At 37.4% G+C, this 24,582-nt stretch overlaps 1 protein-coding gene across 1 annotated transcript in view; it reads right to left on the bottom strand.

The window, feature by feature from the left end:
* Nucleotides 1–24,582, bottom strand: part of DTNBP1 (dystrobrevin binding protein 1) — a 149,689-nt gene that overhangs the window by 99,878 nt on the left and 25,229 nt on the right. Inside the window, exons 5-6 of the mRNA XM_036257250.1 lie at nucleotides 21,650–21,782; nucleotides 11,464–11,596 (exon numbers count right to left, since the gene is read on the bottom strand). Coding sequence (XP_036113143.1) covers nucleotides 11,464–11,596; nucleotides 21,650–21,782 — 266 coding nt within the window. The remainder of the gene's footprint in view (nucleotides 1–11,463; nucleotides 11,597–21,649; nucleotides 21,783–24,582) is intronic.

Raw genomic sequence — 24,582 nt, 5'->3', positions numbered from 1 at the left:
GTTGAAAACTACAGGTCATTGAAAAAAGAAATAGAGAAAGATATAAAAAAAGTGGAAGCACATACCTTGTTCATGGATTGTAAAAATTGACATAATTAAAATGTCCATACTACACAAATCAATCTATAGATTCAATGCAATCCCCATTAAAATACCAATGACATATTTTACAGAACTAGAACAAATACTTCAAAAGTTCATATGGAACCAAAAAAGACCCCGAATAGCCACAGCAATCTTGAAAAAGAAGGACAAGGTAGTTGGGATCACAATACAAGATATCAGGTTATACTACAGAGCCAATGTAATCAAAACAGCCTGATACTGGCACAAGAACAGGCATATAGATCAGTGGCACAGAACAGAGAACCCAGAAATGGACCCAAGACACTATGCTCCATTGATATTTGACAAAGAAGGCAAGAGCATACAATAAACTAAAGACAGCCTCTTTAAAAATGGTGCTGGGAAAATTGGACAGGTACGTGCAAAAAAATGAAACGACACCCCTCCACCCACGTCAACTAACACCATACACAAGTATAAACTCAAAATGGATATAATAAACTCAAAATGGATAAAAGACTTAAATGTGACCCATGAATCCATAAAAATTCTAGAAGAAAATGTAGGCAACAGAATTTTGGACATCATACGCAGCACAATTTTCACTGATACATCACCTAAGGCAACAAAAACAAAAGAAAAAATGAACACATGGTACTACATCAAACTAAAAACTTCTGCACAGCAAAAGAAACAAACATCAAAATGGAAAGGCAACCCACACTATGGGATATAAAAAAGTGGCAGCACATACCTTGTTCATGGATTGGAAGAATTAACATCATTAAAATGTCCATACTACCCAAATCAATCTATAGATTCAATGCAATCCCCATCAAAATACCAACAGCATTGCCAATGATACGTCAGATAAGGGGTTAATTTCCATTATATACAGAGTACTCATACAACTCAACAAAAGAAGACAAATAATCCAATTAAAAATGGGCCAAGGAGCTGAATAGACACCTTTCTAAACAGCACATACAAATGGCCAAGAGACATATGAACAAATGCTCAACATTACTAATCATCAGAGAGATGCAAATTAAAACAACTATGAGGTATCACCTCACACCTGACAGAATGGCCGCCATCAACAAATCATAAAACAACAAGTGTTGGCGAGGGTGGGGAGAAAAGGGGACTTTAGTACAATGCTGGTGGAAATGCAGACTGGTCCAGCTACTATGGAAAACACTATGGTGTTACCTCAAAAAATTAAAAATAAACTGCCATTTGACCCAGTGATCCCACTTCTAGGAATATACCCTAAGAAGCCTGAAACACCAATCAGAAAGAATATATGTAACCCCATGTTCATAGCAGCACTATTTACAATAACTAAGATCTGGAACCAGCCCAAGTGTCCATCAGTAGATGAATGGATAAAAGAGCTGTGGTACATATACACAATGGAGTACTATGCAGCGGTAAGAAAGAAAGATCTCTTATCCTTTGAGATGACATGGAGGGACCTGGAAAGTATTATCCAAAGTGAAACAAGCCAAACAGAAAAAGACAAATCCCATATGATCTCACTTATTTGTGGAATATAATAAACATAACAGTTTGAGAAATAGGGTAGACCCAGAGACGTGGAAGTAGGGTACTGACTGACAACCCTCAGAAGAAGCGGAGGTGGGTTAGAGATAAACCACAGAACTTATATGCATGTATGCATAACCAATGGACACTGACAACAAAGTTGGGGATGGGGTGAGGAGGATGGGGAGGAGGGTGTCAATGGGGTAAAAAAGGAGAAACATCTCTAATAGAAATAAAATTGAAAATTAAATTAAATTAAAAAAATAGAAGCAGTGACTCCCACTTACAAGGCAGAGATAGCAATTATGTTTCAAAGTCTAAGTGAATTGTGAGAAGAGAATGTTTTTAGAGTTTAATATGCCTCTAAGCTGATTTCAAGTCCAATGAAAAGACTGTGTTAAAATATGAGTCATTTATAATTAAGAACTACTAAAATCACACTGTTCTTCAAGATGCAGCTATTTTCAGAAAATTCTGGTAATATGCTGCATACAGAAGGAGAAAAGGAAGGATCCAAAACTTTGGAAATAAAATTTTCATTAAATTATACATTTATGTCTGACTTAAGTACAATATAACTAATTATTATGAGAGAATTTCAATAAGCATTCTAAGGAATGTTATGGCAGTACTGGAAAGATTAAAAATTTAGAAGGTTGAGATTCTACATTTCTTTTTTAGCTCTACTTCATTCTCCTAAACTTCTTTATTGTTCAAGATTTATCGCCTTTGCACCTACTGTACTTTCTGCTTGTAACTGTATAACCCTAGATCCTCACATGGCTGTCTTTTGTCAGACTTTATTTTTCATGTATTTTCTCAGAAGGTCATTCCCTGCTTACCCTAGTCAAAGCAGCCCTTCACCAACCTTACCATGATAACCTTATCCTGCTTTATTTTCTTCAAAGCTTATATAATTATCTTAAATCATCCTCTATAAATTACACATGTATCATCAATTTTCCCCCACACCCTGTGACTAAAAATGTGAGCTGACTCTCAAATCTCAAATCCATATTTCTAACTGCTAGCTAGGCAAACCCATGTAAATGGTTTTAGGTTCTTAATTTTGGTTCATATACTAAATATTATGAGACAATTTCCAAACATATATAGTCCACATGACCAAAAAACAAAAGCATAAACAAGTATAGTTCCTTAGCATTAGTAACTCTATCTATTTGATGAAAAATGTATCTCCTACTGCTTATGAAAGCCTATGCAAGGAATCCTTGAGTTACACTTAGATGGTTAAATTACCTTCTGAACAATCTGATAACTTAGCCACTGGCATCAGTACGTGGTCTTCTGACTATGGACACATTTGATCCACTATTCTGTTTTACCTTCTATCAAGGCAGTGTCTATTCCTGTCCACAAACGGTACTGGTAATAGTAATATCATTTATATGCACAAGACTTAATAGAAAAGTTATTTATACTTATTCTCTCCCTACAACTATACAGTTTAATATATATCACTTTCATTAGATAACCAGCTGAAGAAGGAGGCCCTTTAATGCATAAATGGTGTAAACTGTCTATTCAAATGTTAAATGGGTAGTGCTATCAGACTCTTCCCTAGGAACATATATAAAGCTGTATGCTTCCCTCTGCCCACTGTGAGAACCACTGCTATTATAAGCAACCATTACTGTTGGGAATAGGTCACATCCCACCTTTTGTAGAAAGTAGGAATCTATTGTCTGTGCCAGGAATGTCCATCAAATGTATGATAAAATATCACATCTCCATTTACAACTAAAGGTGCATTGATATCAATATCTGGGACTGATTCAATTTGTTTCCATTCAAAAGTGGAAGAAAAAAAAAACCAAACAAGTACGGAGGGTCTAAACATTTGGCTCTGATGCTGGACCCTAAACAGCCAGATGATTTCATGTAACTCAATTTCCTCCTCAACTTCAATAATGGCTTCCTTGCCCACTCCACATGCTGATGAGAGCTGAATGAGAAAATGCACTGGAGCCTATTGTAGAGACTACTCACACTGCAGGTGTGCGAGAAATTATCCTTCATTCTCCCCATCCCCATCCAGTCGTCTACCCAGATTTTCTGGAAAGCTACAGTGTGTGCAGACATTATAAACACACATGTGCGTGCACACACATGCACACACACACACACACCCATGTAACCAACCTTTGTTCACACATTATCTTCTCAGAGAGAGAAAAGAAAAATCATCCATTTAGTTTGCAGGGCATCTTTTTTAAAAAAAGAAGAAAATTTATTTTTAAAAACTTTTCCCTTGATCAGATAACAAATTGAATTTTTTGTAACAATATTTGAACATTTCTCAAATGGTATTACATAGACTACCTAGTCACAGAATTTTAATATATATTACATGCAAATTGGCTCTTCAAGCAAGTAATTTGTGAAATGCTGAATCAAACAAATTTCTTTACTACAGAAATTTTTAGAACTCAATACACTGACATGTATTGCCTCCCGGAGGCAAACACAGGATAAAGTGTTTCTGAAACTTAATTGTTCATGAAGTGTTTTATTAGTGGCTATTTCCTCAGTCTAGTACTCCATGTGAATGTTTCATCTAATAAAAATATTTTTAAATTCAATTTTATGTTTATCAAAAATAACACATGTGCATTCCTTAAATCAAATAGTGCCCACAAGGGTTTATTTATGATGAAAGACTGGTCCCTTGCCCTGGATCTCTTCATCTTTTTGTTTTTTTAAAAGCAGCCACATTCAATTCTTTCAATTATTTCTCCTGGTATTTACCTCCATTATTTCTGAATAATATTTCTAAATAATAATATTTCTAAATAATAATATTTCTAAATAATAATATTTCTAAATAATATAATAATAACACTAGTATTTATTCATTTTTTTCTATTTTAAATATTACCCCATCTTCCCAAAAAGTTATATTACAATTCTAGCTAAAATCCATATTCTACATTTAATTATCACAAAAGTTATATAAATATTGTTTATAACTGAACCATGTAGTATATTTATTTTTTTATAAAACTTTGTTTTCCCTTAGTGTTAACAGTTGACTTGTTTATTTAGTTTTTAAAAAAAACATACGTCTCACTAATTCATTAAGCTCTCCATCAGAACTTATAAAATTCCTCTTACTATGGTCACACATATCAGGCAATCTATTAGCTTCTTTTTCCCTCCTAGAAACACTGCTCATGGCACCGGCCCTGCTCTCCGGCCCGCTGAAACTGCTCTCCACCACGGTTCTGGGAATTTCCTCTGTTTCTTTTCTAAATTGGATGATCTCTCAGGGCCATTCACCTCTCTTCTGGGCTCATCCTTCCTTCTTCTTGGTTTACTCTCTCGTGTTTAGAGCACATCCTCCAGCAATTTTCTGGTAAGTGTGCACATGGGCTAAATTTGAGCCCTTGTATGCGTGGAAATGGCTATTTCCTCATACTTGATGAAAATCTTGCTAAGTATACAAAAATAAAATAAAGTAAAAACCATTGTCTACTTCATATTGTTGAAAAGTTGAAGTTCCTCTATAGACCTTTCTAAAGCCTTGTTTGATCTTTATTCCTAGAGTAGTAAAATTTACAAAAATATGTATTGACAATGGATATTTTTCCAAGTACTTAGTAGGCTCCTTCAAACTCTTTCATATCCTTCTGTTCTGAACAATTTTCTTGTATTATTTAATAAATGTATCTCTTTTTCTCTCCTTTCTTTCTGAACTCCTAATAGATACGGAACTAAAGAATTAATGCTCCAATTTTCTTAACATTCTTAGCTTTTCTCAGTCTTTTTGTTCTCTTATATAAACACTTAACATTATCTTGCAATGCTTCAGTTCAGTTTTTCTATACTTCTGCTATATTTTCTTTCTAAGAGAGCTTTCTTACTCTCTAATTATTCCTTTTCTATAGAATCCTGTTCATGTCTCATAAATGCAAAATGGTCTTTTACAAGATAGCCTCATATATCTGAGGCTATTACCTAAAACTTTTAAGTTTTCTTTTGCTCTCCTCAGTCTTTCAATTTTCTGTGGGTTTGAAAAGTATATATTGTTGGTTTATTTTTTATTTATTTTGGTCCATTTCATGTTGAAAGATTTCCTCAATTGGATATTCCTCTTTAGCTGCCCATTCATATTTAAGAGTAAGGCACCAGAAAGTTGATTAGAAGTCATGTGCAGAGGTGTGGGGCTCATCTTCAGATGAAGACCCAGCTGTTTCATCAGTGAACTCCCAAAATTCCTTACCTGCAAGTCTTTTCCTTCGGCTTATTAGTTTCTCAGATGAGTCCTCCAATATTCTGCAGAGGAGATGTAAGTTTGGAGGCCAGAGTTTGGGAGCCAGTGAAGAAGAAGGTTTTTTAGCCTCACTGTTTAATATGTAGACTTTCACTTAATTGCTATGTTTTCAGGATAGTAGTGGTTCTACCTTCCCTCGAAAGTGTCCAGATTCTTCAAGTCTGGAGCCTCTTGGGTGCAACCTAATGTCACTTAATGACCTAGCGTTGGGGTAATCATGGGGCTGAACAGAGAACCAGGTGGCCTACTTCTCTATATATGTACTTCTAACATTTTACCATTTCAGGTTCATGGTGCCTTCAAATCCTGAGCCTTTCTGAGTTCTGGGGATATGTCAGCATGCTCCATGCCCTGTGCAGGCACCTGAGTCTCAACTCAGGCTCAGCCTCCTCTGCTCTGCTAAGTCACTATCACTTGTCATCCACCTTCTTTATTCTAAATGTGGGTGGCAGTCCCTCTTCTGATCTTTCTGTTCCTATGAATTATAACTTTTAGAAAGGTCTTAATTATAATTTTAGTAGAGTTTCAGTGAAGACAGTGGCTGTGCTCAACCCATTGTGTTAAATGAAGCTCTGTATTAATCAAAACTAATTTGGTGTCACTGCACTAACCTTACCCATATTCCCAGTTTTGATACCTAAAGATTGAGTAGAAGTAACTAAGAAAGAGCTTAAAATGTAAATAAGACATCTTTGAATAGTAAATGTTCTATGTGATTTATTCTTTAAAAGATCCTTTTTGAGATTTCCAGTCAAGATGGCAGCCTAGGTAAACACAGTACTCGCCTCCTCCCACAGCCACATCAAAATTACAAATAAAATACAGAACAACCATCATTCAAAACCACTTGAAATCAAGCTGAATCAAAGTCCTACAACTATAAAATTAAAGAAGCCACACCGAGACTGGTAGGAGGGGCAGAGGTGCAGACGGGCTGGTCTCACACCCACGTGTGGTAGATACAAATCAGGAGGGTGGGTACAAATTGGCTATGAAAGTCCTCTCTGAGAAATGAGAGGTCCCTGTCCTACACCAGGCCTCCCCAGCTCAGGGTTCCAGTGCCAAGAAGAGAAGTCCCCATAACTTCTGGCTCTAAAAACCAGCAGAAACTGAGGCTGAGGGAGGCTGAGGCTTCTGGAGTCCCAGGCAGTTCCTCTTAAAGAGCCCATGGCAGAGACTTAATGGGACACACAACCTCCAGGCTCTAGCATAGGGGAGGCAGCTTGAAAGGCACCCAAGACATATGGGAACAACTGAGTTGTTTGGCATCAAGGCGAGAACTGTAGGGCAGCTTTTGCCCAGACAGACATGCTAGCAGAGACCACTGTTCCTTTGGTGAGCCCTTCCCCCATGGGCCCAGCAGATGGGCACTATATCTGGGACTCCATCAACCTGGTTCATACTGTTTACCCTGGTGATTCCCTGAAGCCCTGCCCAACCCACTTTCCTGCCCACCCAAGCTGTTTCTGGTGGCTTTACTGTAGGATTGGCTTGTTTTGGCTCCTGTTTCAGATTTTTCTAAATTCTCTCAAATAAGCAGCATTTGGTCTCAGCAAGTCCCCATACCTCTCAGGCCTGGCACTAGGAGCAACCTGCCTTGGTTCACAATTTGGCTTTGTCTGGGAACCTCCAAGCCCAGAAGCAGATATCTACAGATCACTTTATAGCTTATGCCTGGTGGCAACCAGGTAGAACACAGGCAGTGGCTGACCTGGTCCCAGAGCCAGCACACTCAATGGACAGCCTCAGAACATGTTGAAGCACCACCACCCAACCACCTCCACAAGTGACACACACAAAGTGTGGACTCAGTGTGTACCAGAGACTTGATGAAGTAAATCTTGCTCTTTGTGCTGGGCCCCTGCACAGCTGATTGATCCTTAAGGCAGTCAGAGGTCAGTGGGCATAGCCAGTCCTTGCAGTTGACCAGTCTGAGTAAATCCCTCCCATTAATGTATCAACAGCAAATCAAAACTCAATTACAAAAGAAGGGTATAAAGTCCACATAAGGGGTGCACCTCGAGGGCACAGCTGGGTAATCAGCGAGGCTGTGCCACAGGACACCTACTATAAAAGGAGATCATACAAGACCTAGAAGACATAGCAACTTTACCTAGTACATAGAAACAAACACAGGGAGGCAGCCACAATGAGGAGACAAAGGTATACGTCCCAAACGAAAGAACAGAACAAAACTCTAGGAAAAGAACTACATGAAATGAAGATAAGCAATCTAACACATGCAGAGTTCAAAACACTGATTGTAAGTATGCTTAATGAACTTAGTGAGGACCTCAAATGCATAAAAAAGGACCAGTCAGAAATAAAGAAGGCACTAACTGAAACAAAAAATAATTTACAGAAAATCAGTAGTAGAGTAGGAGAAGCCAAGAAGCAAACCATCAGTTTGGAATATAAGGAAGCAAAAAAAACCCCAATCAGAACACCAAAAAAAAAAAAAATGAGGATAGTGTAAGGAGCCCCTGGGACAACTTTAGGCGTGCCAACATTTGCATCATAGGGGTGCCAGAAGGAAAACAGAGCAAGAAATCAAAGACCTATTTAAAAAAATAATGACAGAAAACTTCCCTAACTTGGTGAAGGAAACAGACATACAAGTCCAGGAAGCACAGAGAGCCCCAAACAAGATGAACCCCAAGAGGCCCACACCAACACACAATATCATCAAAATGCAAAAGGTTCAAGACAAAGAGAGAATCTTAGAAGCAACAAGAGAGAAGCAGTTAGTTACTTACAAGGGTGTTCCCATAAGACTGTCAGCTGATTTCACAACAAAAAAATTTGCAGGCCAGAAGAACAAGGCAAGAAATATTGAAAGTGATGAAAAACAAGGACCTACAATCAAGATTACTCTATCCTGCAAAGTTATCATTTAGAATCAATAGCCATATAAAGAGTTCCCCAGACAAAAAAAAAAGCTAAAGGAGTTCATCACCACCAAATGTTATATAAAATGTTGAAGGGTCTTCCTGAAGAAAAAGATAAAACATATGAACAATAAAATGGCAGTAAACATATATCTATCAACAGTTGAATCTACAAACAAAACAAACAGCCAGAACAGAAGACTCATAGATACAGAGAACTTTTTGTTGGTTGCCAGATGGGAGGGGGGTTGAGGGAATGGGTAAAAAAGGTGAAGGAATTAAGTGGTACAAATTGGTTGTTAGACTGAGAAAACACAAAGAGAGGAGGGAGGGAAGCAGAAAGAGATAAACCAAAGAACTTATATACACAAAGTAAATGCATAACCAATAGACACTGACAATAGTGTGGGGAAGGCAGGAGAGGGGTGGGAGCAGGGAGGAGGGGTCAATAGGGGAAAAAGGAGGGACATCTTTATACATTCAACAATAAAGATAAGTTTAAGAAAATAGTAAAAATAATACAATATACTTTTTGATTAATCTATATTTAACTGAATAAAACTGCTCTACTTTCTCAGTGTTGTCAACTCAAATTATTTTTTTATTCTAACCAATTATTAATCAGCCATATATATGTATTCATATGTGTGTGTAGCTTGACTAAATAGTTTTCAAAAGGTACTTTGACTAAGATACTTTAGCCCTGGTCTGGGTGGCTCAGTTGGTTGAGCGTCATCCCATGCACCAAGAGGTTGGCAGTTCAATTCCTGGTCCAGTGCACATGCCCAGGTTTCAGGCTAGATCCCCAGTGTGAGGCATGCAGGAGGCAGCCAGTTGATGCTTCTCTCTCTCTCTTCCCCTCTTATTTCTGTGAGCTAAATGGGCCTGCTTTTATATGGCCCTTAAAAAAAAAAAATCTATCTCTAATCTTCCATAACCCTGCAAGAAAGTATCATTATCTCTATTTTACAGATAGAAAAGCCAAAGATAGGTCATTTGCGAAAGGTCGTACAGGTTGCAAGTGGCAGAGAAGAAATTCAAGCTTAGATCAGCAAGGACTTTTCACAATAACCAAAACAAATTGTATTTCTGTTCATAATTTTTAATTAAATCAGTAGTAATCATTTCAAGATAAAAATATGACTTCAATTTAAATCACACATCTAATATCTTAGTAGAGAATTGAATGCAAAATACTTTGACATTTACTACATTTTAAACATTCTTCCTAGGGGATTCTATGACTCATTAACATTTAAGACCCATCCCGCAGGACACATGGACCTGACAGAGAATTTCTGAATGCTCGTTTTCATCTCTACCCCTTGGCATTAGTCTGGATACTTTATTGTTGTGATAATCCACAGCACCTACATTTTAGCTTCACGTATTCCTTTAACAGTCACTCAAGGATACGTTTATTGATTTTACAGAGAGAGGGAGGAATGAAGGGAGAAGCAGGGAGAGGTGGAGAGCAAGAAAAAGAAAGAAAGGGAGAGAAAAGAAGAGATAAGAAACATCGACTGGTTGCGTCTTGTACCTGTCTGAATTTGGGACTGAACCAGCAACCTAGGTACGTATCCTGACAGGGAACCTTTTGGTGTATGGTGGATGTTTCAACAGAGCCACCTGGTGAGGACTTAGTTTCACTTTTTTTTTTTTAACCTCCTATAAGCCAGTGACCAGCACTTCATGTCAGCATTCCACTCCTCCTATTCCACTCTAGACCCAGAACTACTCAATTTATCAATCATCTTAAAATGAAAAGTACACTCTGCCAAACCTATCCTCTTCCTCTCCAACTAAATCTGCTCTTCAGTCTCAGCGGGACTTCAATCTCACGAGTTCTATTTTCTTTCATCTATCAACCCTCCTCTACTTCCTGCTCTGCCCACAGGACAGTCTCAGGCACCCTCACCAGCTACTGTGGACCTTCCCATGGACTTCAGAGGACTCACCCTGCACCTTCCAACCCTGTCCACAATGTCAATGCACAAGTTGGCATGCCACAGTTATAGTTCAGTAGGCTGTTACCCTTAGACCTCTCCTCCCTTTCCTGTTCAGGTCAGCCTCACGATAACAATCCCTATGATGACTTATACTACCAGAGCACTAATTGCATTTGATAATGATTATCTCATTTAATCCCTCTAATTACTCTGTGAGGTGGGTACAGTACTGCCCTCACCACCAAAAGCTAGAGATATTGAAGCTAAGTGGATTAAATAATTGCCTAAAGTCTCACAGCCAGTATATGACAAGATTGAAACTCAACAGAGCCAGCCGATTTCCACAGCCTGAACTCAAGGTTCCTTTTCCACCTGCTCTGGTAGCAAGGAGGAAAAAGTAAAAGGGGGAAAGCAGCTCAGACATTTGCCACTTGGAGAAAACAAAGTCAAGGCAACTCATTTCTTGGAAAGCTTTGCCCACATCTCTGCTCCCCTCCACTTTGACTCTGTCCTTAGTTTTCAGAACTCATTTTCATAAAATGACAGATAATGAATGGTACCAAAAAAAAATACACCTTGTTTTGGAAAGTTTATTAATAAGCTTTATGTTTGAAAAAATTGTCGTTTATCTGTACAAACATATAAAGAATAGCATGCAATGTACTGTGAAAAACTTTGAGATTGAAAATTAATATTGTGACCAATTTTTCAAACTCACCTTTTATTTTCCTTGTAATTTTCCAATTGTTGGGACTGCGTGTGTTTATATCTTTCTAATTCACACTGTGCACATAAATCCTCCAGATTCAGCAGGTGGTTTTCTACTTCCTCAAAACTAGTTTCTAAATGTGCTGAAAGTATATAACGTCAAAAGAACAAACATCAAAAATTAGAATCCTTGATCATGGGGAAAAAAAAGTATCCAAAAGTTAAAAATGGAAACTGTTGCATTTATTTAATACTGCTTATTAAACTTTCTTGAAGTAAAATAGAATACACTGAACAACATTAGACATACTTCAAATTACCTTTGTTGAGTATATTTTTATATTTAAAATATTTTCAAGATGAAGCTTTCCATAACATTAACCAGGATGATGAGGAAACGGTATCTTGATTAGTCTAACATAATATCACAATGACCCCATTTACCACACATGAATAATCAATTTCCAATAATGAGAACAAAGCAAAATATAATTAACAAAATTATACTGAACATTTTCTGTTATTGTTAATTCTCACCTGAGGATATTTTTTCCATAGATTTTTCAAGAAAGTGTGGAAGGTGTGGTGGGGGAGAAAAACATTGATTTGAGAGAGAGAGAGACATTGATTTGTTATGTCCCACACATACCCCAACCAGGGCTGAGGAGCAAACCTGCAACCCATGTAAATGCGCTTGACTGGGAATTGAACCTGAGACCCTTCAATGTGCGGGCTGATGCTCTAATCACTGAATCACATGGGCCAGGGCCTGGACATAATTTAATATTTAAGATTGAAAGTCACTTTAATATTTGTTTTGCCACAGCGTATTGTATACCTTAATCTTCAGGGAACTGTAGAGATATACAAATACTCAGTAACCACAGTCAGTGGTCGGTGGGAAGATACTCAGCTCTGTCTACCAGTCAAATAGTCGTTGACTACTCTACTCTGCCTTTAGGTCACAGAGCTCTGCAGCTTTACTGAAACATGAAGATCATCTAGTCAAATCCTTTACTTAAAAGATTCAAGACCAAAGCCTAAGAAATTAATTCAGTGCTTTGCCAAAGTCATCTAGCTAGTGAAGGGCAGTCAGGAGTCAAAACTGAGTCCCTCCTACAGTACACGACAAAAAGTTCCAATTGACAGGGTGCTAATTAAACCAGACTTCACAGTTGTAGGCGTGAGGACTGGCTTTCTTAGACAACAGAAAGGTTTTAGGGGACAAAGATTTTAGAACTCAAAACAGAACCATGGCCTGACACTCACCATATGTGAGGACTCTGCGACACAAAGATGAAAAAGCCAGTCCTTGTGCTCAAAGAGTTTCAAGTAGAGGGGAAGTGCCCTGGCCGGTGGTTAGAGCATCAGTCCACAGACCAATGAGTTGTGGGTTCAATTCCAGTCGAGGGCATGTACCTCAGTTGGGATTAGTCCCTAGCCCTGGTTGGGGTTGTGTGGGAGGCAGCCACTCAATGTGTCCCTTTCACATAGATGTTTCTCTCTCTCTCTTCCTCTCTCTCCCTCTCACTCTACCTGAACAAAAATGGAAAAATGTCCTTGGGTGAGGATTTTAAAAAAGTAGAGGGGAAGCATATTTCAATGACAACACAGTTGGAAAGACCTAGGCACGAGGTGCTGTGAGGATTCGAGGAGCTGCATCTAACATGGATGAAAGAGAAGGTGCAACTTGAGATCTGACTCCCAGGTCTGGAGGTCACAGCCACCCTGTAGGCCAGGGAAGCAGCGAGGAAGCTGGCTGTGCAGCCTTCCAGCCTCAGTTCCACTTAGCAGCTGTAATACAACTACAGTGTGTCAGATTCCTCCATTTATCTGCTGGATTTTCATGACTTTTTTTTAATCCTCACCTGAGGATGTGTTTTTATTGATTTTAGAGAGAGAAACATAGCTGTGAAAGAGAAAATCAACTGGCTGCCTCCTGTATGTGCTCCGACTGGGGATCAAACCCACAAGCTGTATGTGCCCTAATTGTGAATTGAACCCACAACTTTTTGGTGTATGGGACAACAATCCAACCACCTGAGCCACCCCAGCCAGGGCTCACAGGACTTTCTAAACTAGCTTTTGTAGCATCTCCTCAAATTTTAACTTGCAATTTTAGGTTTCTTAAGATGCAAATTCTGGCCTGTTTTCAATTAATCTTTGTTTGATCCTAAGATTTATTAAATCCAGAAACATTCACATTTTCTAATATTCTTAATTTTAATTCTACTAAGTATGTAGGCTTATAAAACTCCCTCTCCTATTAGGTAGTGTCTAGGGCTTCAAGACATGGGGGGGGGGGGCAATAAAGTTTCCTTGAAAAGCAACCGTGGTGACAAGTTTAGCGCTCCTGCTCAAAGTCATTAGGTACTGACCTTGATCATACTGCTGTATCACTGGTGAGTCTAGAAACGGCTGATAACAATGCAGTTCATAATAGTTTTGGATCTATCCTCAGTGGCCACACAAAACAGCTAATATATTTGATTATAGCAAGCCTACCCTGAAACAATTTGCAAAATCTAAATTTTAAACTATTAAAAATGTACCAAAATTTTTAATAATGTCATAAATAGTATATTACAAGTTTATGTGCGGGGAACAAGAAAAATGATGTGATTATACTAGTTGCTATTTAGATTTTTTGTTTTTACATTTAATGTTACAAACAACTGGGAGATTTAGCCTGGAAGGTAGTACTACTGGCCCTGAGGAAGTAATATTCAGCTCATTCTGTTAAAACTAGTTTGACAGGGTCTTAAAAGATCCTAGCTAATAGGTTATTTAAAAGGCTATTGCACTTTGATTAGTGCCAAGAACTAGAATAATTAAATTTAATATAGAATCCATTTAACTCTAAGCTACGTGGTGTATTCATGTTATCCTTAGTACCATGCACTTATCCTCAGCATAAAGGGGACTGGGTAAGAGTAGACTTTAAAGCACAAGCTTGGAAACCCAGCTCTGCCCCCTAGAGATGAGATGAGATGAAATGAGATGAGATGAGATGAGATGAGATGAGATGAGATGAGATGAGATGAGATACTTCCTCAGTGTACAGAAGGCTAAAAATACACATCTTGGGAAGCTGTCAAAAAGGTTTAATGAGGCAAAGTATGTAAAGTAGCTCACTTAGCACTTGGCAGTAAATAAATAATTAATGGTCAAACTATGAAAAAAAGTAAAAAACATTTTTATAAAGATTAGTTAAGTTTTGGGTTTTATTTTAATCCTCACCTGAGGATATTTTTCTATTTATCTTCAGATAGAGTGGGAGGGAGAATAAAAGGGAGAGAGAGAGAAATATAAACATGAGAGGGACACATCAACTGGTTGCCTCCCTCATGACCCCAACCAGGGCTGGAGATGAACCACAACTGAGGTATGTGCCTTTGATCAGAATTGAACCCAAGACTTATTGGTCGGCGGGCCAAAACTCTACTGCGGAGCCAAACTGGCCAGGGCTTAGTTACATTTGGAAAAGTCATTTAAATAATAATTTTGAGCCCTGGCCAGGACGGCTCAGTGGTTAGAGCATTTGCCTGCAATCTAGAGAGACCCAGGTTTAATTCCTGATAAGGGCGCATACATTGGTTGCAGTTTGTCCCCAGCCCTCGTTGGTTGTGTGGTGGCAACCACTCAATGTGTCCCTTTCATGTCAATGTTTCTCTCTCTCTCTCTTCCTCTCTCTCCCTCCCACTCTATCTGAACAAAAAATGTAAAAATGTCCTCGAATGAGGATAACAAAATAATAATAATAGTAATTTTGAGAACAGTAATGATCATGTTGTAAGTAACACCTATGCATCTAATACACCAAAATATCAATTAACTTTTCATTTTTTTTCTGGCAAACATATATACTTGTAAATAATACTCAAGGTTGTTTTGAGACTTAAGATCCCTTATTCTTGTAAGTGAGGGAGATTATATTTCAAATGACTTTCCTAAAAAGAAAATATTTAATGGAGTCAATTACATTTGAAAATGCATATATTCTTTTTAATCTTTTTTTTTTTTAAATTTGGACAGATAGCAAATTCCATTTAGAGTCTAGCTCTGTTGGTTGACTACAGATCTAAGGAGACCAGGAACTCTAATAAGTTGATCCCTTGGCAGGCTAATTAATTTTTCATGTTCTAGGTACAAACTGAAATTGCCGGCCTACTCCACTTTGGTTCATAAAATGGGGACCAGGTGAAAACATGAATAGTTTAGTACCAACTACTAATAAGAAAGAAACAAAGTATATGTCCTTCTGAATAGGCCAACAGCATCATGTTCTTGTGTTTAACAGCAAATTTAGATTTAAAATGCTTGTGACAGTCAGCCCTAGCCAGTGTGGTACAATGGTTAGAGTACAGTCCTGTGCACAGAAGGGTCATGGGTTCAATTCCCAGTAAGGGCATATACTCAGGTTTTGGGTTTGATCCCCGGTCTAGGCACTTACGGGAAGCAACCAATTGATGTTTCTCTCTCTGTCTCTAACCCCATCCCTTCCTCTCTCCTTTCCTCCCTTTCTCCCTCCCTCTTCTTCTCCCATCCTTTCTCTCTAGAATAAATGAAAGAAAGAAAGAAAAAAGCCACATATCCTCAGGTGAGGATTACAAAACAATGCTTAGAATTCAGGGACCTATCAGCCCCTGGTCACAACCTACTTTTCCAATCTCACTTCTACTTTGCTTCAGGATTCATTAATCCAGAGAGAGCCCTGCCTGTCCCTGAGATGTCCCTGCTGGCTTCCACTGCTCAGCCCTGAGCTCCCTTCTCGGGCTCAGGTCAGTGCTGGCCCTCAGAGCTCTCTTCCTCTTCTGTGCTGCCACATATCTTTGAAACTACATAGGCTTACATTCTGACATTACACACCTATTTGTGTACTACAACCTCTCAGGAATCAGCAGGGGTCTTAAGAGTAACAACCGTATTTTTCCATCTTTGTATCCCATAATACTTAGTCTGTTGAATTCAATTAGGAATGATTTCTTGTGACAAAATGAGTCTATCACTCTAAAATGTAAAATAATAACCGAGAAAGCAAATCTATGATTCATGTTGATCTAACTTAAATATTAGGAGGTTATGCTCAATTTTGCAAATAAACAAACTGAGCATGAACAGAGAACGTATAAAACATCAAACTGCCCAGCTGCTATGGCTCAGTGGTTGAGCGTCGACCCATGCACCAAGAAGTTGCCAGTTCAATTCCCAGTCAGGCCACATGCCCAGGTTATGGGCATGATCCCCAGTGAGGGGCATGCAGAAGGTGGCCAATCAATGTTCTCTCTCATTGATCTTTCTCTCTCTCTCTCTCCCTCTCCCTTCCTCTCTTTCTCTCTCTCTTAATAATCAATTAAAAAAAAAAAACTAAAAAAGAAAACATCTAACAACATGATGGCATTTTGTTATTAGTGTATCAAACCAGCCCCCATTATCACTGAGTTATAAGCAATAGAAGCAATGGGAATTTTCCATTTTAACTCATAACAGGCTGAAATCAGCAATAAAATATAGAAGAACTATATTGACAAAAAATGAACTTTCTTCCCTGTATACATTAAAAACTTCAAAAATCTATTTAAATAATAATTACAAGCCTATATATGATGTACATTCTAAATATTTTATACTGAATTGTAATGCTCATAAATTTTATTTCCCTGTCACAACCTGCTCATGTCGTATTACAAAATGAGTTGCACATATGAGTAAATTTGGTAACCAAACTTAAAATGCATGTACATAAAACACTAGCAGGCCTCCATGGATGTTAACACACCTTTGGAAGAAGTTCAGATCTCACTGTTTTGCTCACTGTCACAACAGCATATGTCTCATTTAGTGATCAGTGAAAAAGATTGGTGGAATTTATTATGAAAAACCATTTGGGAATGCATGACAGCTGTGCAGGAAAGAGCGTCACAAATCTTTGTGAGAAGGCTGTCCCAGAGGAAAAGAGATTCTGTTTGGAAGTTTTCTTTGTGCCATTTGTTTCCAATATTATTATATGTAGTGTAACCACTGATACATGAAAAATAAAGCAGCAGCTAAAACTAGTAATTTTACACTTAATGAGTACTTTCCTAACAAAAATAATTAGCCTCAAGGTACAAAGAAATCTTCTTTGACTACAAAGCCACAGGTCACAGAGGCCAGGTACTAAAAGACCACGAGATTTTTCAAATGCTTATGGTCTCCTTTTATCTAATAAGGTAATCCAGTAAAGATAGTAAGGTAATAAGTGAATTACCTTGAAAAGCCATTACAAAACAAATTAGATCATTTAGCATACTATGAAATATCTAAAGAGAGTTAATGTGTTTCTTGGAGGGTCTAATCTCAGAAAGTAACTGGGACAATAAGATAATCTAGTTCATGAAACAGTGAGAGCTGTGACAGTCTCCCTGCTAGATGCTCTCTCAAACTCGGTATAGAAGAAAGCAAAACAGTAATATATCACGTTAGGTCAAATAATAAAATAAAAGCTACAAATTCATTTTCTTACAACATTGTGTTATTTAAAGAACTATAAGTATATTCTGTCTAGATGAAGGTAACAGTCTTTTTAAAGTAGGTCATAAAAAATAAACTAAGCAATAGAGAAAATCCAGACAAGCCCTAGATACTTTAAATCTCCATAAAGAAATAGGATTTGACTACCCTCTAGTGGAAGTTTAAGAAAATTCAATAAATACTTTTCAAAAATTTCAGTAGTTTTATGATAAAAACACACACTATGGTAATTACAGAGAATGAGAAAGTGTCTAGAATCTGGACAATTTTCCATTTATCCTTTCAATGCAAAAAGGACTACACTGTTCATCTCATCACATTTCATGCCATGGTTTTGCATTCTAAACTATTTTGCAAGACAAGCTAAATTGCATAACATCCATCCAAGCCCTCTGTCAACAAACAATGAATTTGTAAATCTGTAAAGGCTTGAGAAACTCCCACTAGAATGTTGGCAGGTGCCCAGTCTTAGTCACTGCTGTATCCTCAGAGCCTACAAACAGCTCATGGTACCCAGCATACACGTAACACGAACTGAGCACTGTGCTGAGTGCTTTAGATCTGTCATTCTACCCTACAAATACCCTATAAGGCAGGTTCTCTCATCCTCATTCTGCATATGAAGAAACTAAAGCTTGGAGCAGTTAAGAAACCTGCTTGGCATTTCACAGAAAGAAGTTGTGGGGTTGGGCCTGGTCAGTATGCTCTGCAGTTAGAGTGTCAGCCCAAACACCGGAGGGTAGCAGATTTGATTCCTGGCCATGGGCAAGTACCTGGGTTGTGGGTTCAATCCCCAGCCCAGTCAAGACATGTGCAGAAGACATTCAATCAATGCATTCTTGCATATCAATGATTAACTAAATAATTAAATAAATAAAGCTGTGGGATTGGGATCCAAACCTAGATCAGTGAGTTATTTCATAGCCTTTATTTTCCAGTTCCAACCATACCTTTATCTTTTTTTTTTAATGACAAGCTTTACAAGTAATTATTACACAAGCTTTTGTAAACTGGATGGATCACACCCCATTTAAAAAAAACTAAAAACAAAAAACATGAATGGATTATCCATTTTCAACAATTACTAAGAAATTAAGTAAGCAGGCGTTATATTTAAGCCATAGGATAACACAGCTAAAGCATCATCCAAGGTCCAAATTGATCACATCATATAAAGCCTTTACTCTTTGATAAGAGCAGACTCTAAAGAGAACAAAGCCAAACTAAAACAGTTAAGTAGCCTGTCAAATGGAAGGAATGGCTGAATATGGTATTAAATACAACAGTGGAAAGGTAAAAAGTTCAAAGAAGTTAAGAGAATCCTGTAACTAAACATAGGTGATTTACTATTTTCTTCTAAGTTATTTTAATGTTTTATTATCGCTTGACTATTTAAACCTTGTTAATATTTCAAGGTATTCAGGTGATAAGAGATATCTTAAGGCTACCCCCCAAAAATTATGTAACTCAGTATTTCAACAAACATTTGAAATAAATTTATAAACTATATTGATATGGGTATGTTTATACAACCTACCCCACCAAGTTTGGCTTTGAAATATTTTCCTCTTGTAAAAAATATCAGCATTAATTCCAATAAGTGTATGTGGCTTATCTAAAAGTCACATTTAGAACTGTGGCAAATGCATTTAATCAGCAGAGTAGTTTCAAACAACATTTCTAAACAGAATTTAAGCTGGAAAAAAAAAGAGGGGGGGTTATCATAGAAAAATGTCTCTGCAAAGAAATATACGACCAATGAAAATCAAGCAACTCCAAGAGATGCAAGAACATAAGCAAAAAGAAAGTGGCTAAGAAGACAATGCAAAGTATCTTGAAAGCTATTTTTCCCCCACAAGAGGAAGAAATACAGAGGGCAATCACAGCTATTTCACATTTCTCCTAAGACCCAGGACATCTTTTTCATGCCCTGCCTTCAGAAATAACAAATCACTGATATCAGAAAGAACTGTAACAGCCAGGGCTCTATGAACACAGTTCCTGAGGCCTACTGACAGCTCTCATCCAAAGGCCTCATCCCCCAGAGGGAATCATCACTGTGGCTGGGATCCTGGAGCCACATTTTATGTGACCCAAAAGCAATTCACAACCTCTTCAAGCCTTATTTTTCTTATCTGTAAAGTGGGACAATAAAACTACTTTTGTAGGGTTCATAGGAGGATTAAAGATGATGTTTTGTTATAGTAGGTTATATTAGGTACTGTTATTAGCAAGAGCATTCCAAATATCATTCAGGTAACTTTATTTACACAGAAAAAGCTGCTTTATTTTGTTAATCATTTTTGTTTTGCTTAAATAAAATAAATAAATAAATTAATTAATTAATTAATTAATTAAAAAAAAGGCCCTGGCCTGTTTGGCTCAGTGGTAGAACATTGGCCCACAGATGAATGAGTCATGAGTTCAATTCTGGTCAAGGGCACGTACCTCAGTTGTGGTTCGTCCCCAGCCCTGGTTGGGGTTATACAGGAGGCAACCAGTTGATGTGTTCCTCTCATGTCAATGTTCCTCTCTCTCCCCTTCTTACCCTCTCTCCCCCTCCCACTCTATGTGAAGATAAATAAAAAAATATGCTCAGGTGAGGATTAAAAAATAATTTTAAAAAGGTGATACTGAATAACAGGAAGATATGATAAGGGTATTCTTACCTTCTTCTCCATAAGACTGGATCAGGTTATTAGCTCAAAAAGTTTATCTTTTTGACAGCACCTAACATTTACTTTACTAAGAACTCAAACTTGGTTAGAAAATAGTAAGCCACAATATTATCCTAAGATGTGGCACTGTCAAACATAAAAGTTAATTTTCTAAATACAAATTCTAGAAATTAAGACTATCAGCATAATTCATCACAATAAAGAAATATAAATGTCCACAAGCTACAAATTTAGACAAACATGTATGCTCATTTAACTGGATTTGTTTGAACTGTTTTCAGTTTGAAGAGGAAAAAGAGCACTGCAGGACATGACCTTCTAAGCAGACCTAACTTCTCTGCTGTGGCCAATCCTCATCCAAGGACATTTTTCCATTGATTTTTAGAGAGAGAGTGGAATGCGAAGGGTGGGTAGGGGAAAGAGAAAGAAACACTGATGTGAGAGACACACATTAATTGGTTGCCTCCCACACACGCCCAGACCAGGACCAGGTATCACACCTGCAACCCAGGTACATGCCCTTGACTAGGAATTGAACCCGAGACCCTTCAGTGTGCAGGCCAATGTTCTAACTGCTGAGCCACGCCAGCCAGGGCTAAGCAGACCTAATTTTAAAAGCAACAACTCCCACAGTATATACTATAGTCAGGACAAAATCACCCTAATCCCTTTTAATTTTCTATATTTATACTTTTAAACAGAGATCTTAATGTCACAAAGACAACCCTAAGTCACTTGAGAATAAAAAAAATTGTAACTCTATTTCCTGAGATGAACTGAGCCAGAAACAGTTACCGGTATATTTTAGAAACCATTTCTACAATTTAAATCCTTTTCTGTCTAATCCTCACTCAGATTATGAAATTAACTAGAACTTAACCACTTTCCGAAAAACCTGTCAACCAAAAAATTAATGTATTCTTAGAAAGCTTTGAAATTATACCAAGTCCGGCCCTAATTATTTTCATTCCTAAATGTAAATATAGATATGAACATAAAACTTACTCAAATTTGCTGTCGTGGATTCTAAATCTGCTATCAGACCTGGAAGCTGTTGAAGCTGCTCCTGTAGCTCTATCAGGCTCGTCTTCCTTTTGTCCCCGTGTGCTGAAAGCATAACCACCTCGCTACCCACCAGCTGCAACAAAGAAGAGGGAAGGTAAAGTAAAACCAGATTTTAAGCACAAAGAAATTGTAGTCAGCATAATGAGAATTGGTCGATGTTACCTGTAAAAATCCTCTAGTTACTATAAGTGACAGGACACTCAAAAGAAGACTGAAGTTGTTTACTTTCTTAGAACTTAATATTCAGTACAGAAAACCTCAAATTACTGCTTGTCTCAGTGCATTTTAACTCAGAGAAGAGAAAGTTCAAAAATGACCTTAGAAATTGCTTTTAAGCATAACCTATTTTTAAGTAAACCCTGTATTTGAAAATCAAAATCTAGAACATTAAAACAAAAAACTACCATTAACAACTGTAAAGAAAACAAACAAAAACAACCAAAACATAATTAGTAGGTAATTATTTGCTTCACAAAAAGAATTCTTCTAACAGAAAAGTTTCCTAAGGCAATTAGAATATATTAAGGTTCAATTTAAATTTAATAGGAACACAATGCATAAGGTAAATGGTGCCTATATATGAAGAAATTATTGAGGCAACTAATCAATTCCAGAAAAAAAAAAAGATTTATGTTAACAAAGAAGTAATTCAGATGTAAAAGACTCCTAACAGCAGGGTGGTGTAACACTAGACTAATCTAAAATAATTCTACTTCTTTTCCTGAAGACTGCAAAGAAAATGACAGACATCAGACATCAGTTTCTACCAGTTTTGTTTTGGTCTTAACATGGTGGGAGGGGAAAAAGCCTAGAATAAGATTTAGAAGGAGCAAGGAGAGGTCATCTCTTGAAAACATCGCCAGTAATATAAAAGAATTGTAAAAGATACCTACACAATAGTACAATAAATATAAAGATGGCAAAATTCAGAATCTTCACAAGTTGAAACATGAACGCAACTGACTGTTACTGAATCTCAGTAAAGAAAGAACTTCAGAGGAATTGGAATATTAAAATAAGATGTAAAATTATTTGCATATAGTGCTAGACTATTTGTTTCTACACTATAGTATTCTGGGAAAATCACAACATTGAAATTCAAGAAATAAGCTACAAGAAAAAGTTTCTTCACCCTGTACCCAGCAAGCTCCCCATTGTTTTTCAGTCCACACTGCAGGAATAGCCACATCATCTCTCACATACAAACCTCACTGGGCTGGAAAGTGACACCAAGCTTTATTCAAGTGGCATTTTCATAAATTTTAAATACTTAAAAATGCCTATTGCCTACCAGTTATAAAATAATCCCTTAGAGTAAATTTAAAAATGCTGAGCAGTCTTCATAGATGACCTGTGATGTAATCATCAGAAAACTAAAGCTAGAAACAATGGTCTATGTTCATAAAATTTATTTAAACTAGTCAACAGACCCTGGGTGGGTAGTTCATTTGGTTAAACCATTGCCCTACTAAGAACAATGAAATGCCAACAAATTGGACCATGTAGGTGAAATGAACAAATCTCTAGAATCATACAGTCTCCCAAAACTGAACCAGAAAGAGATAGAAAACTGGAACAGACCAATAACAACTAAGAAAATTGAAGATGTCATCATGAAACTCCCAGCAAACAAAAGCCCAGGCATGGATGGCTTCACGGGGGAATTTTACTGAACATTCAAAAACTAACACCCATTCTACTCAAATTATTCTAAAAAATTCAAGAAGAAAGAAGACTTTTATGAAGCCAGCACAATTCTAATTCCAAAACCAGATAAAGACACTACAAAGAAGGAACTACAGGCCAATATTCCTGATGAACATAGACGCCAAAATCCTTAAAACAATATTAGCAAATAGGATCCAGCAATATATTAAAAAAATTATTCACCATGACCAAGTGGGATTCACCCCAGGGAAGCAAGGATGGTACAATTTTGTGAATCAATAAATGTGGTACACCACAAACAAAATGAAATATAAAAATCATATGATGCCCTGTTTGGCTCAGTGTTTACAGCATCGGCCGGCAGTCCAGAGAGTCCCTGGTTCAGTTCCCGCAAAGGGTGCGTACCTGGGTTGCAGTTTGTTCCCGGCCCTGGTTGGCTGTGTGGATGGCAGCCACTCGATGTGTCCCTTTCACATCAATGTTTTTCTCTCTCTCTCTCTTCCTCTCTCTCTCTCCCACTCTGTCTGAACAAAAAATGGAAAAATGTCCTCGGGTGAGGATTTAAAAAAAAAACACATGAAAATAGCAATATATGCTGAAAAAACATTTGACAAAATTCAGCACACATTTCTGATAAAAATGTTCAGCAATGCGGGAACAGAGGGACCATATCTCAACATAATAGAGGCCATATATTAAAAAACCTACAGCCAACATCATACTCAATGGGCAAAAATTAAAGCATTTCCCTTAAGAAGAGGAGCAAGACAGAGATGCCCACTTTTGCCACTCTTATTTAACATGATACTGGAAGTCAGCAACAGCAATTAGACATGAAGAAAAAATAAAAGGGATCCAAATTGGAAAAGAGAAAGTGAAACTGTCATTATTTGCAGATGATAAGATATTGCACATAGAAAACACTCAAGACTCCATCAAAAATCTACTAGATTTAATAAATGAATTTAGCACAGTAGGAGGATACAAAATTAACATCAAGAAATCAAAGCATTCTTATACACCGATAATTAACTAACAAAGAGAAATTAAAAAAACAATCCCACTTACCATCACGGCAAAAAAATTAAGATACCTAGAAATAAACTTAACCAAAGAAGTAAAGGACCTATTTGCAGAAAACTACAGGACATTGAAAAAAATAAAATAAAGGAAGATATAAAAAAGTGGAAGCACATACCTTGTTC

The sequence above is a fragment of the Molossus molossus genome, unplaced genomic scaffold, assembly GCF_014108415.1.
Source record: "Molossus molossus isolate mMolMol1 unplaced genomic scaffold, mMolMol1.p scaffold_m16_p_12, whole genome shotgun sequence".
Classification (NCBI taxonomy): Eukaryota; Metazoa; Chordata; class Mammalia; order Chiroptera; family Molossidae; genus Molossus; species Molossus molossus.
Note: the sequence above shows the minus strand (reverse complement) of the source record. Positions and strands in the feature narration are given on the sequence as shown.